General features: G+C 32.6%; 1 protein-coding gene across 1 annotated transcript; it reads left to right on the top strand.

Annotated features, from left to right (window-relative positions):
* The first annotated feature begins 615 nt into the window (after nucleotides 1-615).
* Nucleotides 616-17,886, top strand: LOC111901356 (uncharacterized). The gene is made up of 3 exons (XM_023897214.1): nucleotides 616-843; nucleotides 16,382-16,460; nucleotides 16,760-17,886. The coding sequence occupies exons 1-3, from the start codon at nucleotides 616-618 to the stop codon at nucleotides 17,884-17,886; spliced, it is 1,434 nt and encodes a 477-aa protein (XP_023752982.1).
* The last annotated feature ends 2,098 nt before the right edge of the window (nucleotides 17,887-19,984 follow it).

Consider the following 19,984-nt stretch of genomic DNA (forward strand, 5'->3'; position numbering starts at 1 on the left):
TGGATGGTCGTTAGCCGAACGAATTTGATAGTACATAACCTCTTAAAAGTGTGATAATATAAAGTAACTAAACCTTATATAAATCTCACTCTAGTTACTTTTAGGAAAAATATGAAATTGTATGCTATTCCATGAAAACGCACATTGTTTCCTTATGAGTCGTTAGTGGAACGTGTGTGGTTAACCAACACGCTAATTTGGGACTATAAATGTGAAATAGTGAAACAACTCATGTTTATGATTGTTGATGGAGTGTGTGTGGTTAACCGCCACATTAATGCGAGATCATAAATCGATTGATGGTGTTTGAGTGGGTTTGCATGGTTATTCACATCTTTATTGTGATCCTCGGCATCCTAGTCACAATTGGTAAGAGCATAATCGAGATTAAACATGCTATTGATAAGATTCAATGAATCTCAAAAGATCTAGGAATTTCAAGTGATTGAAATTGGTGAGATGACTCTACCTACCTAAAATACATTTGAATTTAATTACAACATCCCTCTTCAAAGGTCGAATCAAAAATATGGATCTTAGCCTTAACTTTAATTATGGATTAATAATTAAGGATTAAAATCAACTAACTTGAATTCTCTCTTCACTCAATATTAGATGTCAAATCAAGATAATAATGGTCTTCTTCGTTCTTATGGAAATGGTTTTCCTCAATCTTCTGGAGATGATCTTCCACCTTTAAGCCAATGTGAAAATGTATTCGCTTCCTTAGGAAATTGTGGAACTAGACATCGTCTCTCTTCAACTCTTCCACCTCCTCCTCCTCCTTTGACTCTTCCAACTTCACGAGTTAAAAGATATGAAACAACTCAACCCTTTTGGCATGTAAACATGAATATGGAAATTATATGTGTGCGCACATTCTAAAAATGAAGTCGTACATTAACAAATTGGATAGGATGAGTGTCGTATTTCCAAGGGAGCAAACTATTGGATAGAAAAGCTTAAGAACACATCTGAAGCATAGATGCTTATAGGTTCTGATTCCAAGGCTTCCATGGATATTAGCAATGCTGACATTGGTGATCCATAAAAGATTTCTCTTCCCAATGGAATGGGGTCGTCTAAGGTCAAACTGTTTGAACGTATGGTTAAGTGAAAGGCTTGTTCTGGGATCGTTCCATGTGTTACACCTAAAGATTCCATTTGTGTCTACTGCCAATTGAAGGAACACTGGTTGCGAAGCTGCCAAAAGTACCTGAATGATCTCAGAGATGGTAAAGTCAATTCGTATGACTCTACTTCTGGTACATCCATTATCTAACTCCATTGTTTTATAAGTTCCTATTCTTAGACTCTTAATACATAATGTGATGATCACATTTTGATGGTATTGAAGGATCTAAAAGGAAGAAGGAAGCTTAAGTGAAGTGAGCTAAATCTAATCATGGGACATGGACTTTGGTCAGATGGTTCGATGGTCAGAATTTGGATCTACTGCTAGCGAGTTAGGATAATTTAATAGATTGCTATTACTCTTTAGAAATGTCTAGAAATACATTTTTCATTTTATGCATTATAAGGACAAGTTCCAATTTTCTTTTTATCAATAAAATGAAGTTTTTGTTTACATAATTGCCTTATCTTATTTCCATGCAATGGCATTGATGAAAGTGTTGGTTATGTTTCTAATAATAGCAATATTAATTGTGGATTTGATTCTTATGATATCTCTTGTGTTAATATCATAATTAACCAAGTGAAAGGAAATCTTATCAGAAACTAGACTGATAATTCAAATCGTACAATTCGAATTGTATTGTATATGAGATTCTTGTTCAATGGAAAATTATGACTCAAATCATTGTTCACATGTTTATGTGAGGAAAGTGAAGGACTAACGGATGTAATACATGTTGATATGCACTCTTCAGATCCACCAAGAGGGATGATAACTCTATTTGTCATGATTTACTGACGTTTCAATAAATATGGTTTTGCTTATAAGAATAAACAGAATTCTAATACTTTTGAAAAGTTCAAAGAGTAGTTGAACATATAGAAGAATCTGTCAGGCAGAAAGATAAAAGATTCTCCAAACTGAAAAGAAAGGAGAATGCTTTAGTATCATATTTTATGATCGTCTTAGTAATTGTGGAATTGTATCAAAATAAATCCTCCAAGAACATCTTAGTGAAATTGTGTAACTAAGAATAGGAATCGAACATTGTTACAAATGGTTCGATCATAAAATCAGTAATACTTTGTTCCCAATCAAAGTTTTAGAGCCATGTTCTAGTAACAATGAATCATAGCTTGAAACTCATTCCAAAAAACTAAGAAGGATAACAATACCTCGTAAAATGTGGAGTAGTAATTTTTTCTTACTCTAGCACATTTGGAATTGGAGTTGTGATGTTTTCGTTGATCGAGAAACAAAAGATAAACTGATACCTATTCTATAAAGTGTTTTCATGTCGGAAATCCGCAAAAACTTTTGAATATTTGTTTTAGATCGTCAAGGAATGTTTCTTGAGAGAAAAAAAAACTCATATGTCAAGAAGTCAGTGGGATTATTATTGATATTGAGAGTTTCAAGAGTCAACCGACAATGATCCTTTTAGTTATCACTAGCACACGACCTAAGGTTGATAGAATGTTGTGTTTTATTCTAATTTCTATGCACTTCCAGTTGAGTTGGAAACCCCTATGAGTTATATGTTTTTCATTTAACTGCAAAAGGCTAAGCACGTTGGTCAGTGAAAGTACATTGATCAATATGGGTAAGTTGCTAACAACATGGAAGCACTGGTGGGATTTTGAGCTGCCATAAGGCAATAAATTTTGATTAAGTAAAGTTCAGTCCATGAAGGAGAACTAAATGTGATTTTGGTTTGTCATAAACCTTGTCTTATGACTGTAGGTTGAAAAATAAAGTTCTACATGGATGGGAACATATGCGCCTTCGAATCTAGGTGACAAAAGGTTTCACCCTAGTTCATGAAAATGATTATGAGGAAACACTTTTCTTGATAGATTTTAAGGATTTAATAAAGATCAACTTGGATATTGGCTGTGTTAATTGCATTCTCAAATTCACAATATGATTACATCATCCCTCTTCATTTTTCGAACTATGAGGAATGACAAGGAATTTTTTAAACTTTCAGGAGATATGTTTATCACGTCTTGAAAGAGGTTGAACACACACAGTATCTAGATAAAATGCATAAGATTAAAAAGCCTAATTAGAGGCTTGACGAAGCATCGTGAAATAGGAATTTGTACTTCCATGAGAAAGTCAAAAGGTCATGATTTCTAGAAGTCCAGTTGATTTCTAAGTACCTTTCAAAGCTAGTTGGAGCATAATTTTTGTGCCTGGTATTACATGTTGACAATACTATCAATAGGGAACAATGTCTCTAATTTGCAAGTTGAAAATTTTGGGAACTGTTACGCTATAGTGGACATAAGAGAGATGGAACTCATACTTCATTACGTATCTAAAGGTTTAGATTGTATAGTTTAATAGAACTTAGTCAAAGGCACATATGAATAGCATGTTGAAATGCTTCAACGTCGGATATTCTATATATGGAAAAGTTATAACAAGAGAGTGAACAAATATTGGACCCTTGTAATATTGAATCGAGTCCTATATGCTTTGGATATAGGATCGATTACATGTGCTATAATATGTGTTTATTCTAATTTTTCAAATGTTATGAGCATTTTGAGAAAAAAGACTAAAATTTTAAGTGACTAGACTTATTAAAAAAACTTTCAAGAACATTATGAGGTTTACTGAAGATTGGTTGCATGTATACAGTTGGAAGCATGGTATTGTTTTGGAAAAACCATAGTGGCATGTTTTGGATCGAGATGATTCTTGGTCATAATTTATGGTCATATGGGAATACGTAAATGATTCCATAATGGGAGATTTGTATATGGAAATGTATCTATAATAAGAGTTGGCTATAAAGTGTACAAGTGAGTTTGAAACTTAAATGTAAGAAAGGTGTTCAACGAATGTACCTTGAATTTGTGACCTCATTACCATGGAATTGTTTCTTGTAACAAAGTTCTAGTGGAATATTTTGTAATATCGGAGACTCTGTCTTTGAGACTTTAGAATCTCGATATCACAATACATTAGTGCATGTAAAGTTGGAATTCCACCACATCTTGGATAGTGATAAGAATTTAGAATCGTGAATTGAGCATCATTGGAATAATGTCTAATCGATCTATTCATAAATGAAGGACCATCGAGAGGCATTGTATGCATGTTCAGGACATGGCATGACTGATGTTATCTAATTCAAGTGGTTAGTTGATTACTTGAAACATTATACAATGAATAAATTCATAATTGCTATGATGATTAAATAACAAATGTTTATTTTTAATCAATGGGTATAATGTCATAGTTAATTAATTTATTATTGTGTTTCACTTTGCATGTTTTACTTCCCTGTATAATTTAAATATTATTCAAAATTCCACAGTCGTTCATACTTTTGGAAGTAAGTAGTGAATTAAGACTGTCATGAATTGGTTGTAGATTGTCGATTGGGGTTAAGACATAGTATTTTGAATTGCTACAATATTCATGAGTACTTTGAAAATAGGGATTTTAAGTATTGGATAAACCCACGCTTAGAGATTACTTCATGGATCTTGTCATGAGTAATTCTAAGACGATAATATTTTCTATTCTTAAAGTAGAGATATATAGTTCATTGTTTATAGATTAGTTATGCATTGGCTTAATCAAATGCATCTCGTAACTGGATGTTATAAAGGGTAATTCCATGTGTGAATTGTATGACTATGTAGTCAAAGTAATTCGTTCCTTTTTCCCTAACAGGAAAAGCGATATCATTAGGCCCCTTGATGATTTGATGTTGACTATATAGTGTTGGGCCCAACCAGGACTAATTGATGTGTTCAATTTGAAGTCCAATCAAGTCTTTACAAATAGGGAAATCGGGAAACATAATTTTGGACAATGAGATTAATTTTGATCCATGTCTTGTGTATATACGATATCTTGAAGAATGAAGGAATAGTTGATCACTTATCTTAGGGCAAAAAGCTGATTTGAATCAGAGTTCGACAGTGGTTTTGGAAAGCACTCTTTGCTGTTTAATTCAAGGTCTATACTTGCAATTGTAGTTATAGACTTATCCAAGTGGGAGACTATTAGATTAAGGTTTCTAAGGCAATAACTAAATTGGTATATTCTTGAATTAGAAACAAAGTCATTTTTGGGTTGCCCTCAAAACTAGTAACTAATTAGAATGATAGTTGGAGATTAGGGATAATTTGTTAGTTTATTGTATGAATAATAAACTAATTGGAAATTAAAATATATGATTTATTAACATATATTATATGATTAAAATGTTAATTGGAAATAGTTATGATTAATTGATTAATTAGAAATGATTTGGATTTAATTCTAAGATTAATTAGCATTAATCATTCAAAGGACTCTTTGGTTTCCATGGGAGTTTCGTTGAGCAAGTATAAATAGGACACCATGGATGCCATATTTTCCACACACCTTTACTTGCTTTCCTAGATTTGAATTCATGCTCTAGTCTCCTCTCTCCTCAAGTCTTCTTGCTACTAGAATTTTGGGTACAAGCCATTAAAGGCATCCATTTCTTTGGTGCTAGCTTTCCAAGATCTAGAAGAAGGATTTCACTTTGATTATTTACAATAAGAATCAAAAGGTATGTAACCCAAATTTTATGTGTGAATTTAGATTTCATAGCCTCTCTCTTAGGGTTTTCTTGATATTCATAGTTAGTTGCTATCAATAGAGAAAACATACATCCTTTCTAGGTTGCATGTGAACTTAAGGGTTTAAGTGTTTTTCCGCCACATGTAATTTTTGTTTATAACCTAGAAAACTCATCAATTAATATATATTTTCACTATTTACTTTCTATAAATTAAGAATATAATGAGCAGTTTGGGAACTTTAAAAGATCGTCCATGATCCTGTTTCCAACTTATTGAATATTCATTTTTGACAAAAAAATAATAATAATAATGAAAACGTCTAAATGGATATTGAAAGGATTAATGAAAGCAATCATTCTCTAACATTTAAACCAATATCAATCGCCGCCTGCAATCTAAATTCAGAGGTTAATGGCTTAAATGCATTAATAAATTGCCACGACTACCAATCCATGTCGTCACCCTATAAAACATATTTCCACTTATTCGATAAACACACACACACAACCATCTACTCCTGAAACACTCCCACCATAAAAAGTCAATAATTTGAATCCATGTTCTACAAACTAATCATCCGCTTCCGCAAATTCATTGAACTCATTCAAGCACTGCAAAGAAAAATTGACGAGGGCACAAGAATGATGTTCGACCTTGACTCTGGCCTGGAACGTCGTCCACACTACCACAACTTCCTCATTGCAAAGAATACCCTCGTGGAGGGGATTTATCAAGACCTCTCTGTCAGGAAAAACCTATCTTCCATTCTAGAGGGCTACCAAAAAAGGATCAAGCACTAATAGTGATGGGTTTTGAGCAAAACATGAATCCTATGGTATACATGCAAACCCTAATAGCTTTTGGATCTAGTTTGTCTAATGAACATGCAATTGAATATCCAAAGCTATAAACCCTAGATCTATCATATAAGAACTGAAATAAGGGTTTAGTAATTACCTTTGATTGTTATATTGCAATAACAATCAATTCCTTGCTTGGATTGGCTTCAAAAGCTTAGTGCCTCAAGTGTCGCACCTCTAATGGAGTCACAAACACCACTAAGCAACTAGATGAAGAAGGAGAAGAGAGGAGGCACCCAAAACCGTCTAGAAACCCTAAGGATTCAGTTACCCACGTTTTTGGGGCCTAAGGGGTCCTTTATATACCTGTGTGGGCTGCTAGGGTTTCAGTCAAAACCCTAATGGACAACTTAAACTCTAAGCAGCCCATGGAACCTTCTGGATAAGGCCATGGACGAAAATATGATGGGCTCCCATCATAATTTCGTTCACCCCTTGTTCCTTTAGCATTCCTTAGCCCAATAACTCAATTATCCAATAATTGAAATCTAGTCCCCTATATTTAATTAATCTCTTTTAGCCATAAAATTAATTATCAATTAATTCTTAACTAATATTAATTAAACAATATGATTTCTCCTTTAATATATTATTCTTATAATATATTAATAAATCAGAATTAAACCTTTCTCTCCTTACTTCATCCTACATATTGCTATGGTGAAGGCAACCCAAAAGGACCATGCTCATAATCTGGTCAAGTACATACCAAAATAGTTATGGACTTAGACACTAATCCAACAGTCTCCCACTTGGATAAGTCTAATAACTATTTTACGTATGACTTCAGAACCTGATCAATAATCGTAGCTTTCAAAAGCCGCTGTCAACTCTGATCTTATCAGATAGCACGTCCTTTAAATAAGGGATCATATATTCCTCCATTCTCAAGATATCATATAGACATAAGACATGAATTTTAATCATTCTCTCTATACTATTTCCCGACTTCCGATTTATGACGACAGACAACAGACTACAATTGAACACATCAACTTAGTCTCGGCTTGGCCAAGCACTTAGATGCCATCACTAAATCATCGAGGGGCCCACAGATATCGCTTTTATCACACTTTGGATAAAAGGAATGGATAAATTTCGACTCAAATGCTCGCTTTTACTCACTCATCAAATCACACACAACAATAAGTTTTATAACACCAAGTTACTGGTGCGTTTACTTATTATCAACGCGCAACCGACCAGCAAGTAGCAACTCACACGTCTCGGTTTCAAGAATATACAATATTATCATCTCACTAATCACTCGTGATAAATCCATGAAGTGATCCAAGTGAGCGTGGGTTTCATCCAATACCCTAAATTTATTAAAGTAATCATGAACTCTGCAGCAAACTTGTGCTATGTCTAAACTCTTCAGACAATCTACAGACCTTTCATGACAGTATTCCTTCATACTTACTTCCAATGTATGACCGACTGTGGAGGTTCGAATAACCCAGTTATTCTGGAAGTCAAAACATGCAAACTGAAACACAACAATAATGCTTAATCCTATATGGCCCCAAACTTGTGGGAGTAAATAAAACACTTTTGTTTAAACACCATATTGATTACTCATTATTCATTGTTTACTGTTTCAGAAAATCAACTTATTACTCAAATTACAACAATAGTTGTCCCATGCACAAAGCATGCACACTATGTTTCCTATGGTCCTTTCTTTATGAAATAGATCAATTGAAAATCTTTTCCAATGATGCTCATTTCACAATTCCCAATCCTTATCATTAGTGTTAGAACACAAGGTTCTTGACACTACTAGAATATGCTAAATTCTAACATTTTATGCAACAATCCTTTCGCAAAGTCATAGCACAAAAGTCACTAAGACTTGGCCAATGAAAGTACTCTATCAGAAATTGTTACAAGACAATTCCATAGACGTGAAGTCTCACATTCAAAGTACATTCCTTTGAACATCCTTCTTGCATAAAATTTTCTAATCTAGACATAGACTCTTAATATCCAACTCCCAATATGGAAACATTTCCATATTTTCCATATGACAACTCATTCTTAATAGAATCTTATCTATTCATAATAATGTCGATATGGTCTATCCAATACCATACTTCCAACTACTCACAAGCAACCAATCCTCAGTGAACTTTGGATCGTCCTTTGATAGTTGTTTAATTATTTTAGTCAAAACCGATTCTAGTCATTTTTCCCTCTTAATGCGCTAGACATTTGAAAATTTTTAGAATGGTCAAATATTATAGCATTTGCAATCGATCCTATACCCGAAGCGTATGGGACACGATGCATAATGTCTTACATACATATATGATACTTTATCAATCTTCTGCCATAATATTTTATGTGTCACGATCTCACAATTCAAAGTATGAAGAGGGATTTCATAATCATAATCGAAATTTAAGAACACACTATGTATCCTTTGACTAAATAATATTAAAATTTCTCAATCTAAGCTTTAGATTTTGAAACGAAGTATAATATTCTCTCCCTTAATTATAGTAAAACAACTTTTCAAACCATGCAACTTTGCGAATTGAATGTTTGTTTTTCTATAATTAATATTTCTAACTTGCAATACTTGTCGTAATAATCATACAAGCATAACACTTATGTTCCCACTATCATGATGATTATTATCATATAAGCATAACACTTATGCTCCCACTAGCTTTGACATGTATTCAGAAAACAACTGAACTTCCAGAAAACAATGCTATTGAATTCCACAAAATTCATATTTCTAATACCAGATGCTTCGATAATCCTTTATCTAAGCTTCTCAAACTTATACACCTTTACCTTAGATAACTCATATGTGTGTCTAAACAATTCAGAACTTATGTTACTAAGTTCCAAATGTTCAAACTAATTGCCAAATCTCACAATTCGAACTATGGAAAGGGATGTCGTAACCATAATCGAATTTGAGAATACAACTTTCACAATTGCTATCTTCTTAAAATACTTCTTAGTGAAAGCATTTCCCCACACTCATTCTCATGAAGGAGGGAATCTTATGACACTTAGATTTTATGGTGTATAAGTTCCTATCCATGTGAATTTTCCAAAACCAAAGTTTGCGACAAATCCAAAATCATATGGATTGAACTTTCTTGATTTCTAGCCTTATGGTAACACGAGTGCCCACCATGTCTTTCAAGTAGTTTAGCAACTTATCCTTACATATCAATGTAATTTCCATCGATCAAGGCGCTTTTTCTTTATGCATTCAAATGAGAACTCATAGAACTCACATACATAATTAACTCAATTGGAATGGCAAAGAAACAAAATAATGTCAACACGATAGGTTGTAAACCTCAAGTCGTGTGCTAGTGATGATCGATAAGGTTTATTCTTGATTTGTTCTTGAAACTTTTCCAAGATCATTAAAACTCCCATTGACCTCTTGACATATATGATTCTCTTGTCAGAAAACTTTTCTAGACAAAACAAATATTCAAGAGTTAGTGTAGTTCTTATCAAAACAAAACACTTCACATAATTGGTCCTAGTTGGTCTTTGTCTTATCCAAGATAGCACAACTTACCAATTTCAAATGTGCAAGAATAAGAAAACTTTTCCAAATTCCACATCTGTTGAGTGTTATAAACCTACTAAAGACGTGTCACTCAATTCACAATCTTGGAGTATAACTCTAAGACTTGATATTGGAATGAAGTATGATTGAATTCTTGATTTACCATTTCCACAATTCTCGATTCCTATTCTTAGACATACACATGCACTAATACTCACTTAGAGTATCAATTGAGATATGGTTCTTAATCATTAAGACTTATCATAAAACACAATAAAAGGTACTCTCCCTTCTTCTTAGAATAGAGAAACTTTTATCTTTCTGCCTACTTGATTCTTCTTTATTCCTTCTGTTATTCATTGAAACTCTTTCAACCAACTCAGAATTACACTTAATCTTATAAGTATAATCATATTTACTAAACTTTAGTAAATCATGACGAATATCTTTATCACTCTTAGTGGTGGACTTGATCAATGCACAACCTAGTGTACTCGATCTCCTAGTCCTTCTCTTGACACTTTGTCAAAGAATTAGTCTAATTTCCAAATATGAAAGTTTTCATTCATCACGCAACCAAGTTGTAGGATTCCAAGTTTCTGTCCAATTGAAACTTGGGCGATGAGAAACTCTCCCTATTCGGCAAATTCTCGACATCTCCACAAATAACATAATTAAGAATCAAATCCATTATTGCTAATAATAGAAACCTTCAAAAATCAATTTTTCATACATGCCATTGCAAGGATAAATAAATAAGATAAAATCAAAATTTATTTTTATTGTGGAAACAATTGTCCTTACAATTCAATTCAATTGAAAAACTATGTTATTACATATTTCTTAGCAATCTATTCTAACTCCAAGTAGTAGCTCAAGAATCCAATCTTCAAGTAATGCGATCGAAATCCATTTCTTCATGATTAGATTCAACTCACTTCTTCCCTTAAGCTTCCTCTCTTTTCTTCGATCCTACAAAACATCAAAATGTAATCTTATCACATCATGTATTAAGAATCTAGAATAGGAACTTAAAAGAGTTAGTTAATGGATTTTACCTGAAGTAGAGCCATACGTCTTGACTCTCTCATCTCTTAGATCTCTCAGGTAAATAGGGCAACTTCGTCTCCAATGCCCCTTCTCTTGGAAATAAAAGCAAATGGACTCCTTTGGAATGGCACAAGGAACTATATCAGAATTTACCTTTTCTAGATCTCCAATGTCACCATTTTCAATGTCCATTGAAGTTTGGGAGTTTGATTCACCTGACAAATTTGCTTGACCAGCTCGCCAAATCATTGCTGATTCAGCAGCTATAAGCAAATAGGTGAGATCAATGAGGGTCACGTCATGGTCCATCATATAGTACTCTCTAACGAACTCACTATATGATTCAGGAAGTGACTGAAGAACCCAGTCAACAGCCAACTCACTTGAAATCTCGACACCCAATATCCTTAACCTATCAATGTGTGACTTTATCTCTAAGATGTGTGCACACACAGGTTTCCCATCTTCGTGTTTACTTGCCAAAAGTTCTTGATTGATCTTGATCTTTTCAAGCCTTCGAACTTGGGGGTTAGGGAGAACAATTGGAGGAGGTGGAGGAAGTGAAGCATGATTTCTTGGGAAGACCGTGATTGTCAGAACTAGACATCTATAAAACTGGAGAAAATTCAAGTTAAGGTGATTAGAATCGTTGATGTAACACCAAAATGAAACATCGAGGCTAGGATCCAACACAATACTCTACAACCTAGAAGAGGGATGCTGTAATCTAGTCGCAGAATATTTGAAGGTAGGTAAATGACGATTTACCAATTTCCAACATGAAAAACAAAAAGGAAGTTTAAGTTTTAAATGAATTGAAACTCCTAAATCTTTTGAGATTCATTGAACTTTTCAATGGCATGTTTAATCTCGATTATGCCCTTCTATTTGTGACCGGGATGCCGAGGATCACAAATAAGGTGTGAATAACCATACGAATCACGTGGTGCACTCAACGCTACTATCACCTAATCAATGTGTCAGTTAGCCACACACGCTCCATTGATCTATGATAAGCATCAAGCCACCCTTCGCCACCAATGTCATCCCCAAATTAGTGTGTCGGTTAACCACACACGCTTTACTAACATTTGACAAGGGTATGAAGTGTAATTCCATGGATTAGCATACAATTTCACATTTTGCCTAAAGTAACTATGATTTGGGAATTTGTAAAAGCATTTAGTTACTTTGTAACTCATTATACTTATAATGGAAGGTTTCTGTTCTATCCTACCTGTTCGGCTAACGACCCTCCACTAGTCAAGAGTGCGGTGGGTAAGAGTGGATACCCATTCAATTGCCATTTTATAGGCAATTTCCTTAAACACCCCTTATAGACCAGTTTCGTGAATGAGGCCTACTAACGGTAAGACTGACTTTTACTTATATATATATATATATATATATATATATATATATATATATATATATATATATATATATAATATTAGACTTTTAATGTTATATATAGTATAGGGTGTATTTTACACTTTTAAAATACTAGGTGGTTCAATTTAGTAAATTATACTTTTAATTTAATTAAATGTAAACCAAAACTTTATGGGTTTATTAAATCTCTTTTAATTATACACTTTAATTAATTAATAAAACCATAAGGGTGTGATTTGAACTTTTCAAATTACTAGGGTTTTAGAATTTAAAATTTCAAATTAAGACTTTTAATTAATTTTAAAATCCAAAACATGAGGGCAAGTTTTGAAACTTTTCAAAACATTAGGGTTTAACTTATTTAAATTTCAAAAACAAAACTTTTAAGTTCAAATTTAAACTATAAAACCTAAAGGGTGCAATTTGAAACTTTTTCACTAGATAATTCAAATCTAAGTTACAAATAATCAATATTTATCTAATAAAACAAAAGATTATCTAACTTTGACAATTATCTTCAATTTTGGCAAGGATAAACTCCAAATATTGATAAAAATCAGATTTTATTAATATAAAACGTTTTAGGGAATTATCTACAGCCAAAACATGTCAAAATCCCGAAATCTGCTCCATCTGCGACTCTGACTCGTCGAGTCAAGCTTGGACTTGTCGAGTTCACTATGCTCGGCAAGTTCAGCCATGGACTCGGCGAGTCCAGCCTCCAGAACCAAAATATTTCGATTTTAAGCATGAATAATCAACCAAAGCATCAAATACATCAAACAAACAACCCTAGGCTCTGATACCACTGATGGGTTTTGAGCAAAACATGAATCCTATGGTGTACATGCAAACCCTAATAGCTTTTGGATCTAGTTTGTCTAATGAACATGCAATTGAATATCCAAAGCTATAAACCCTAGATCTATCATATAAGAACTGAAATAAGGGTTTAGTAATTACCTTTGATTGTTATATTGCAATAACAATCAATTCCTTTCTTGGATTGGCTTCAAAAGCTTAGTGCCTCAAGTGTTGCACCTCTAATGGAGTCACAAACACCACTAAGCAACTAGATGAAGAAGGAGAAGAGAGGAGGCACCCAAAACCGTCTAGAAACCCTAAGGATTCAGTTACCCACGTTTTTGGGGCCTAAGGGGTCCGTTATATACTTGTGTGGGCTGCTAGGGTTTCAGTCAAAACCCTAATGGACAGCTTAAACTCTAAGTAGCCCATGGAACCTTTTGGATAAGGCCATGGACGAAAATATGATGGGCTCCCATCATAATTTCGTTCACCCCTTGTTCCTTTAGCATTCCTTATCCCAATAACTCAATTATCGAATAATTGCAATCTAGTCCTCTATATTTAATTAATCTCTTTTAGCCATAAAATTAATTATCAATTAATTCTTGACTAATATTAATTAAACAATATGATTTATCCTTTAATATATTATTCTTATAATATATTAATAAATCATAATTAAACCTTTCTCTCCTTACTTCATCCTACATATTGTTATGGTGAAGGCAACCCAAAAGGACCATGCTCATAATCGGGTCAAGTACATACCAAAATAATTATGGACTTAGACACTAATCCAATAAATAGAACCTGATGAAGAACCTCCCTGAGGACTACCCATAAGTCCTATTCATCAACACCCTTAGCCAATCTACTTTTCCTTCTTTTTTGTGTGTAAATCTTCTTTTGCTTTAAAGTCCATGTTATGGGCCATCTTTTGGATGTATGTAGTCTAACACTAGAATTGTCTTTTGGATGTTGAAATGAAGTTGAATGAATGGTAATATTAATTTAAGTATATGTTTTTTTTTGTTAAATTATTGTCATTTTAGATATTTGATTTGATAAGGTTGTTATTTTTACCATTATATCCCTAATAAGATTTTTGGTTTATTTTAACTTCTGAACAATATCAATGTACGTTTTGACCAATGTTAATCTAACTAACACCAAATGATTAGAAAATCCAGATTAAACTTTTGGATGTATGCATTCTACACTGCAACTGTGTTTTGAATGTATAAATGAAGTATAATGAAACGTAATAGTAAGTTAATTTTGTGTTATCTTTTCAAAAAATGTCTTTTTAGTCATTAAATTTGATCAGTTTGATAAATTTACCATTATATCCCTCAAATCACAAAGACCTAACAAAGAACTTTCAAAATTGTGTATCTAACAAAATTTCAAAAATTTAAAAGGTTATGATATAATGTAAATGTCAGTTTGCAAGATATAGCAGCCAGATTCTCTTTTTCCAAACCAAAGTGACTTATTTTATTGTTCATATTTCTTAAAATTGACAAGTTATTTTTTAACACTTTAACTTGGATTTTCGTTTGTCTCACCCCCGAACCGATAAAACGGTGGAAACGTCCGAGGGTGGATGACGTCATGTACAATAGCCTACCGGTCCAACTGTAGCTAACAGTTTAGGTGTGGGATTGTCAATATTCATTATCTTTTTTTATGATTTTATAATATTATGCGTTAACCAACTAACTTAATTGCCTCATACAGTTGTATATACCATCGAGTTTCAAGAAAGGGGTCTTCCACATTGTCACATATGCCTCTTTTTAGAAAAAACAATCAAAACTTCCAAATCCCGAAGACATAGATCATGTTATATGTGTTGAATTGCTAGACAAGGAGTTTGAACCATAATTGTATCGAATTGTTTGTGACAACATGATACATGGACCATGCGGCGATGAATTTTCATTTATTCCATGTATGATAAAAGGAAAATGGTCTAAAGGATTGTCAAAAGACTATAAAGATCATACATATAGTGGTGACGATGGTTATCCGGTTTACAGAAGATACAACAATGAAAATAATGTCGTGAAAAACGATGTCTCTTTGGACTACAGATATAAAATTTTAATTTTTATTCATATGCATATTTTATTATGTATAAAAAAAATTCTTTTATATGAAATTTATGTTATATGTTTTAATACATAATATCGCTAAAAAAGTTACATTAAATTAAATATAATGCAAGATTGAAGTTTATATAAATCAAGTTTAAGTCACATAAACTATTCATAGGTCATTTTTTATATACATTTATATTATATCATTTAAATATTTTATATACTATAAAATTATAATTATTCTATATATGTTTATTTTTTTTCCTCTGTTTTAAAAATAATATAATTTTAATGTTATTTATGACATGTTACTTTTCTTTTTCAGATATGTTGTTCCATATAATATGATACTTTTGAAGCAATAACAAGCGCATATGAATCTTGTAATCAGCTTGGATCAATAAAATATCTGTTTAAGTATATTAACAAAGGATCAAGATCACAACCTCTTTTTATGATACCAAGAATAATAAAAAGTAACTTAAAGAAAATAACGACCGTGATGAAATTGTTTACTTTTACAATTGTCGTTATATTTCTGCTTATAAGGCATGCTGGAGACTTTTTGGGTATGACATTCATATAGAACACCTCCTATTGAAAGGTTGTTGTTTCACTTTGAAGACAAATAACCTGTTGTGTTTAAACCATCCCAACGTGTTACTAATGTTATTTGTAAACCCATTATTGTTGCTTCTCAATGTTTGGCTTGGATGGAATGTAACAGTTTTGATGAAAAGGCACAAAAGTTATCATATGTTGAATTCCTAAGTCAATATGTTTAGAATAAATCAGATAAAATATGGACAAGAAGAAAAACAAAGAAAAAGTCACTTGGTAGAATTAATCACGTGTCTCCCATGTGTGGTGATGTTTATTACCTACACATTTTTCTCAAAAAATTAAAGGGCCCTACATGCTATGAAGATACCAGGACAGTTAACGGGATTGTTTATGAAGCCTACAAAGCTGCTTGCTACGCTCTTGGTCTATTAGATAATGATAGAGAGTACATATCTTCTATACACAAAACACACCATTGGGCCACTGCTTCATTCTGCAGGTCTCTATTTGTTATGTTGATTACATCGGATAGTCTATCCCGACCTCATCATGTTTATAAAGAGGCCTATAATTGTCTTTCTGATGATGTCATTCAAATTTGTGAATAAGAAATCGACGTAACATGTACATTTCAAATAATCTAACCCATTTACACAAAAAAAAAACGTTCTAAAATTAATTGATATTACAAATAAATATTTTCATATTTTTTGTCTTTTCAGGCTTGAAGCTAAAACCGGAAGCAATTGTCCACCTTACGTTGTCATACATTGAGAAATCTTTATTGATTTGTGGACTGAGTCTGAAGCAAATACTCAATATGCCATTACCTGATCACAAATATATTCAAGATTTTTGCAATATGTTAATTCAAGCTGAGCTTAATTATGATCTGTCCAGTCTTGAAGTCAAACATCAACAACTGCATTCCAAATTAAATGACGAGCAAAAAAAAGTTTATGATACAATTATCAATGTTGTTAAAAACGAAAAAGGTGGTGTCTTTTTCCTGTATGGTTATGGAGGAACAGGGAAAACATTTGTTTGGAAGACATTGTCTGCTACTATTAGATCTAAAGGTGAAATTATTATCAACGTTGCTTCAAGCGGAAATGCAACACTCTTGCTCTCTGGTGGTAGGACAGTGCATTCAAGATTTCATATACCAATGAACTTGAATGAGGATTTGTTTTGTTCTATTACGTCAAGTAACGATGTAGTTGAACTGTTGAATAATGCTAGACTTATCATATGGGATGAAGCCCCGATGATGCACAATCATTGTTTCAAAGCAGTTGATAGGACACATAGAGACGTTATCCTTTCATCGGACAAGAATAAACCATTTGGAGGCAAGACCATTGTATTTGGAGGTGACTTTCGACAGATTATTCCAGTAATACAAAGAGAAAATCATTCATATATTGTCCAGGCATCATTGCATTCATCAAGATTATGGCGTGAATGTACAATTTTATGTTTGAATGTAAACACGAGGCTTCTGGTCGGCTTTCCAAACAATAATTTCAAAGAGACAAAATCATTTGTTGAATGGATTCTTAAAATTAGTGAAGGTACTATTGGTGGCCCTAATGATGGTGAAGTTGAAATTGAATTTCCAGAAGATGTTATTGTTCCTTCTACATGTGACCATATTCATTCAATTGTATCCACTATTTATTCATCATTTCAGAATCATCTTGATGATCCATTGTATTTTCAAGATAAAGCTATTTTGGTCCCTGCAAATGAAGAAGTCAATGCTATCAATGACTACATGTTAGAATTGATGAAAGATGAAGGGAAAACATATTTGAGTTCAGATTTTTTATGTGAGACTGAGGAATAAGATCCTGTTGAGGAGTCGGTATACTCTCTAAATGTGTTGAATGGTTTTAAGACTTTCAAAATTCCCAACCATAAAGTTATAATAAAAAAAAGTGTTCCGGTCATGTTACTTCGTAATATCGACCAAACCAAAGGATTATGCAATGGTACCATATTACACATCGTAAGGCTTGGAAGACACGTCACTGAAGCCCAAATCATATCTGGCAGATTTTTCAATGAGACTACTTATATACCTTACATGAAGTTAATCCCGTCTGATAAAAAGATTTCATTCCGTTTTCAGCGGAGGTAGCTCCCCATAGCTGTTTGTTTCGCTATGACCATTAACAAAAGTCAAGAACAATAATTATCAAATGTTGGATTATGCTTGTGTTGACCCGTTTTCAATCATAGTCACTTATATGTAGCTGTTACCCGTGTCACGAGTAAAAAAGGTTTGAAGGTACTCATATGTGACGTGGAAGGTCGTTCAACTAATAAAACAAAAAATGTTGTCTACAAGGAGGTCCTTCAACAATTATAGATATTTTTCGATTTCAGTGTATCTTCTATACATTTCAATAATACCAATAGCCATAAAAAATTCATTATTATGCAATATCTATAGAAGTTTGTATGTTTTTTAATACGTTCTCCCGCGTTTAACGCGAGTTATAATCTAGTTTTAATAAAAATACACATAAAGATAAAGAATTGCCCAATTATTGTTTGGTATCAAAACTTTTAATAATCAACTTATTAAATTTTCTTATAATATGAAAAAAAATATATTAATTTTCAATGTACTTTATTATATTAAATGCACCCAACATATACTACAATTGATTTAATTAATAAAAATACACCTAATCAAAGTTTTCCAACATATATTACAAAATAAAGAACCAAAAAAAATCGAATCAGATAACATATATCAGTCTATTTTCTTAAACTTGTTTGCTATCATCACATTATTCATACAAGAAGAACATTAATTTACGGTGTTTATTTGCTTGTTGAATAAATTCATACATTCTTTTGTGATTGCCTTTTTTTTTCTATGGGTTCCAAGTATCCAACATTGGATACGTTCATTTGGATTGGATTGTAGGAATTTTGATAATCGATAAGGTAAATCCCATCTTATGTAATTCATGTGGGGACACAATATCAAATGATGACATTGTTTGCAACAATATATTCATTTAAAATGTCTAAATCAATACGGAAGCAAGATCCATAAACATACATAATGATAAAATATGTTCATATGTCTGTTACGACTTCAACCAAAAGCCATAAGAAAGCAATGCAAACAACCGTACTCCATATGTTAGCCCAAAAAGGTGTGTCCCAAAAGATGAGTCTCAAAGGCCAACCCTTCTATTACTTTACTCATGAACTAGAAATAAATGCTAAACTAAAAAACAAAAAAACAAAAAAACAAAAAAACAAAAACAAAAACAAAAAGGTGTTTCCCAAAAGATGAGTCTCAAAGCCCAACCCTTCTAATACTTTACTCATGAACTTGAAATAATTGTTAAACTAAAACAAAACAAAACAAAACGTATCATGAGATATGTAAAACTTTCAACATTTGATATATCATAACTTTTAAGATATATTTGCATGTTTTGAATGCAACATGATACAATACATGAACAAAAATATCACCACAATTTATGATAAATTAAGAAATCAATAGTAATTTCATTGACACAAGTAAGAATAACAAATCAACTACTATCCTTCGTGAGTTGTATTGGATTACTTCTTTTCTACGTTCCCTTGCTTTCTAAGTTCCCTTATTCCCTAAGTATTAGTTTAAGTATCTACTTAGGAGTCTTAAACATTTCCTTTTTCAAGTCTATTGTCGGCTATATATAGCCTTATGTATTCCGTTTTTATCATTAAGAAATACAATTTACTTTCTTTGCTTCTAGATTTATTATGGTATCAAAACATACCTGGAAATAATAAATTGAAGTCATGATTGGAGGAGATAAGTCGGGCAGCTTGGAAACCGAGAAAAACCACCATCGACATCACCTCTCCTTACTTCCTTACTGCTTCTGATCATCCATGTCAGAACTTTGTTGGAGAAAACTTTCTCCATC

This window comes from Lactuca sativa, chromosome 2, assembly GCF_002870075.4.
Source record: "Lactuca sativa cultivar Salinas chromosome 2, Lsat_Salinas_v11, whole genome shotgun sequence".
In the NCBI taxonomy this organism is placed as follows: Eukaryota; Viridiplantae; Streptophyta; class Magnoliopsida; order Asterales; family Asteraceae; genus Lactuca; species Lactuca sativa.

What these genes read in the sequence shown, in the direction of transcription:
- LOC111901356 (XM_023897214.1), top strand. Translation starts at nt 616, where the DNA reads ATGTCAAATCAAGATAATAATGGTCTTCTTCGTTCTTATGGAAATGGT. An exon ending in CAACTCAACCCTTTTGGCAT is followed by an intron (nt 844 to 16,381) that starts GTAAACATGAAT and finishes AAAAAATTAAAG; the next exon opens with GGCCCTACATGCTATGAAGA. An exon ending in AGCTGCTTGCTACGCTCTTG is followed by an intron (nt 16,461 to 16,759) that starts GTCTATTAGATA and finishes TTGTCTTTTCAG; the next exon opens with GCTTGAAGCTAAAACCGGAA.